Here is a 2,277-nt window from a genome sequence, read left to right on the forward strand (position 1 = left end):
ATTGAGAAGCACTGCATTAAGGCAATAAATCTGAATTGGGTCACTTCAGGCTACCTTCTTCCCTATGTCCTGATATTTCTTCTGTCTTTCCTCTCTTCCCTTTCTCATCATTTCTTCCCTCCTTCATCGTGCTTTTCCTACTTTTATTCCTTTCTTCTTTGCAGTTCTTGGTTTGACTAGATTTCATAATAAAATATGACACTGTAAAAAAAAAATCCGATTTGAATCGGGAGTCGTTTCAGGCTGCAGTGTGAACGTAGCTAAAATAAATAAATTATTGAGTTAATTTACTTCAATAACTAATTTCACCAAGACAAACACATTATATAGATTACTTACACAGTCTGATGTAAAATCCTATATGTATGTTAATTGCAATAATTTTCTTCTTACAGCTAATAAAAAACATTTAAGATTAGAATATTACACCAGACCAATAAAACATATTTTAACTAAAGAAATGTGATGTTTATAAAAATGATGTTAAATCACTGCCTAAATGTTATTTTTAATATAAATTTTACAGAATTTGAATCAAATTTGATCCAAAAGAAATTATCCTGTTATTGTTATGCTGTATGTATGTATATTTTTGTACAGTTTTGGTTTATTTACTGCTCTGACGGTGTTGTTCTGTCAGCCTTTTGTAGAATCTGTATACTCCAGTTACGATTATTTAATTACCCAATATGTGACGATTACTTGACTAATCAATTCATCACGATTAATCTGATTAATTGCGTCAGCCCTAATTTGCACACTTCTGTTTCCGTCATTCTGCAGACCTGGATGGTTTCCAGGCTTAGAAACGCTGACTGTCATTTTTGTGCAATCTGAGATCCTGAAGCATGACAATAGAAGCCAATTAGAGTTAGAATTGCTACTTTTTTAATAATTTAGGTCTTTATTAAGATGTTAATCTACTAGTTTCTTTTGAACAAAATTCTGAGTGGAAGCAATCATCTTGTAATTCTGTCAGCTTCCTCTGACGTACGTCATTCTGTCCTTTCTTATTTGTGCGTAGCAGTTCTTTTGAAGTCTCTGCTAGCTGAGCTAATGCTACGCTTGCTCTGTTTTGCAGCTCTTCCTGCTGGTGCTGTGAGGAGCTCTGCCTGTGGAAATCATTTAAAGCAACCGGCCCACCTTTATCCCTTCCTGGTCCTTAACCCTTTCCCTCCCATGTCCCTGGCCAACCCTAGATACCCCCCGGAAGGGCAACGCTGCGTTATCTGCCTCTTCCACATAAACATTCGGATCATTTCCCATGTAGGTCAGGACTTTGTGATGAAAGACTAGTAAGCAAAGAGAGCAAACACAACGGCAATAAACTCAAGAAGAAGTGGATGTAGAGACAACCAAAGGGAAGCTATTTTTGGAAGATGTAAAGATTTATATTTTATACATCAAGCTTTTAGTACGAGCAAATAAAAAAACCAAGAGAGTTTGCACGTACAATCCCCTCATTAGGTTTCTCCACTAACTCCACTCACACGCCGCGGTCTCATGATGATGTGCGAGGTGATGCCCACCATATCTGAGGATGGGCGCAGCAGCAGCGGCGGAGGCCCCACCTCGCCCCCCGGGGCAGGAGTGGGCGGGGGCCCCGCCGGAGCCATGGGTGGAGGGGGATTCAGCAGCAGGGAGCCCAGGGGGGACGAAGGAGGCAGCACGGGGAACCTGGAGTCTCTGATGGTCAACATGCTGACGGAGAGGGAGAGGCTGCTGGAGAACCTGAGGGAGACGCAGGACAGCCTGGGCACGGCACAGCTCCGCCTCCGCGAGCTCAGCCACGAGAAGGAGTCGCTCCAGAGGCAGCTGTCCATCGCTCTGCCCCAGGTGAGGTGCTGGTTTGGGTGGGTGGGACAGGTAGAACCTTAAAGGGGCAGCATCATGTGTTTCCCAGGCACAAAGTGCCACTTTATGACTTCAGTTGTTATAAAAATGCTGCAAAATACAAAATCTTACCAAGTATTTTAGGTCTAGTTTCTAGTGCAGATATCTTAGTTCACCTGAAATAAGACAAAGCTAACTCAAAGTAGCCTTGTAGCTAGATGTAGAGGCTTGTCTTAAATAATTTCTTAATATTGATTAAGAAGTTTTAGTTCCATTAGCAGATTATTTTCCCATAAGTTAATTTATCTGCCAGTGGAACTAGAACTTTTTCATCTATATTAAGGCATTATTTTCTAAAACGTGTGCATGTATCTTGCTGAAAAGTTTATTTTAAGTCAGTTTGACTTAAACTGATTGGCTGGATTTATGGGTGAAACCCTGCAC

General features: G+C 41.0%; 1 protein-coding gene across 8 annotated transcripts in view; it reads left to right on the top strand.

Annotated features, from left to right (window-relative positions):
* The window catches only part of LOC106954961 (liprin-alpha-3-like), a 40,145-nt gene that overhangs the window by 10,712 nt on the left and 27,156 nt on the right, over positions 1–2,277 (top strand). For all 8 annotated transcript variants that reach the window (XM_015044833.1, XM_015044834.1, XM_015044829.1 and 5 more), the window contains one exon: positions 1,082–1,836. In XM_015044833.1, coding sequence (XP_014900319.1) covers positions 1,504–1,836 — 333 coding nt within the window. In that variant the 5' untranslated portion in view covers positions 1,082–1,503. The remainder of the gene's footprint in view (positions 1–1,081; positions 1,837–2,277) is intronic.

Source organism: Poecilia latipinna, unplaced genomic scaffold, assembly GCF_001443285.1.
Source record: "Poecilia latipinna isolate Pla-1442-1.1 unplaced genomic scaffold, P_latipinna-1.0 Scaffold693, whole genome shotgun sequence".
Classification (NCBI taxonomy): Eukaryota; Metazoa; Chordata; class Actinopteri; order Cyprinodontiformes; family Poeciliidae; genus Poecilia; species Poecilia latipinna.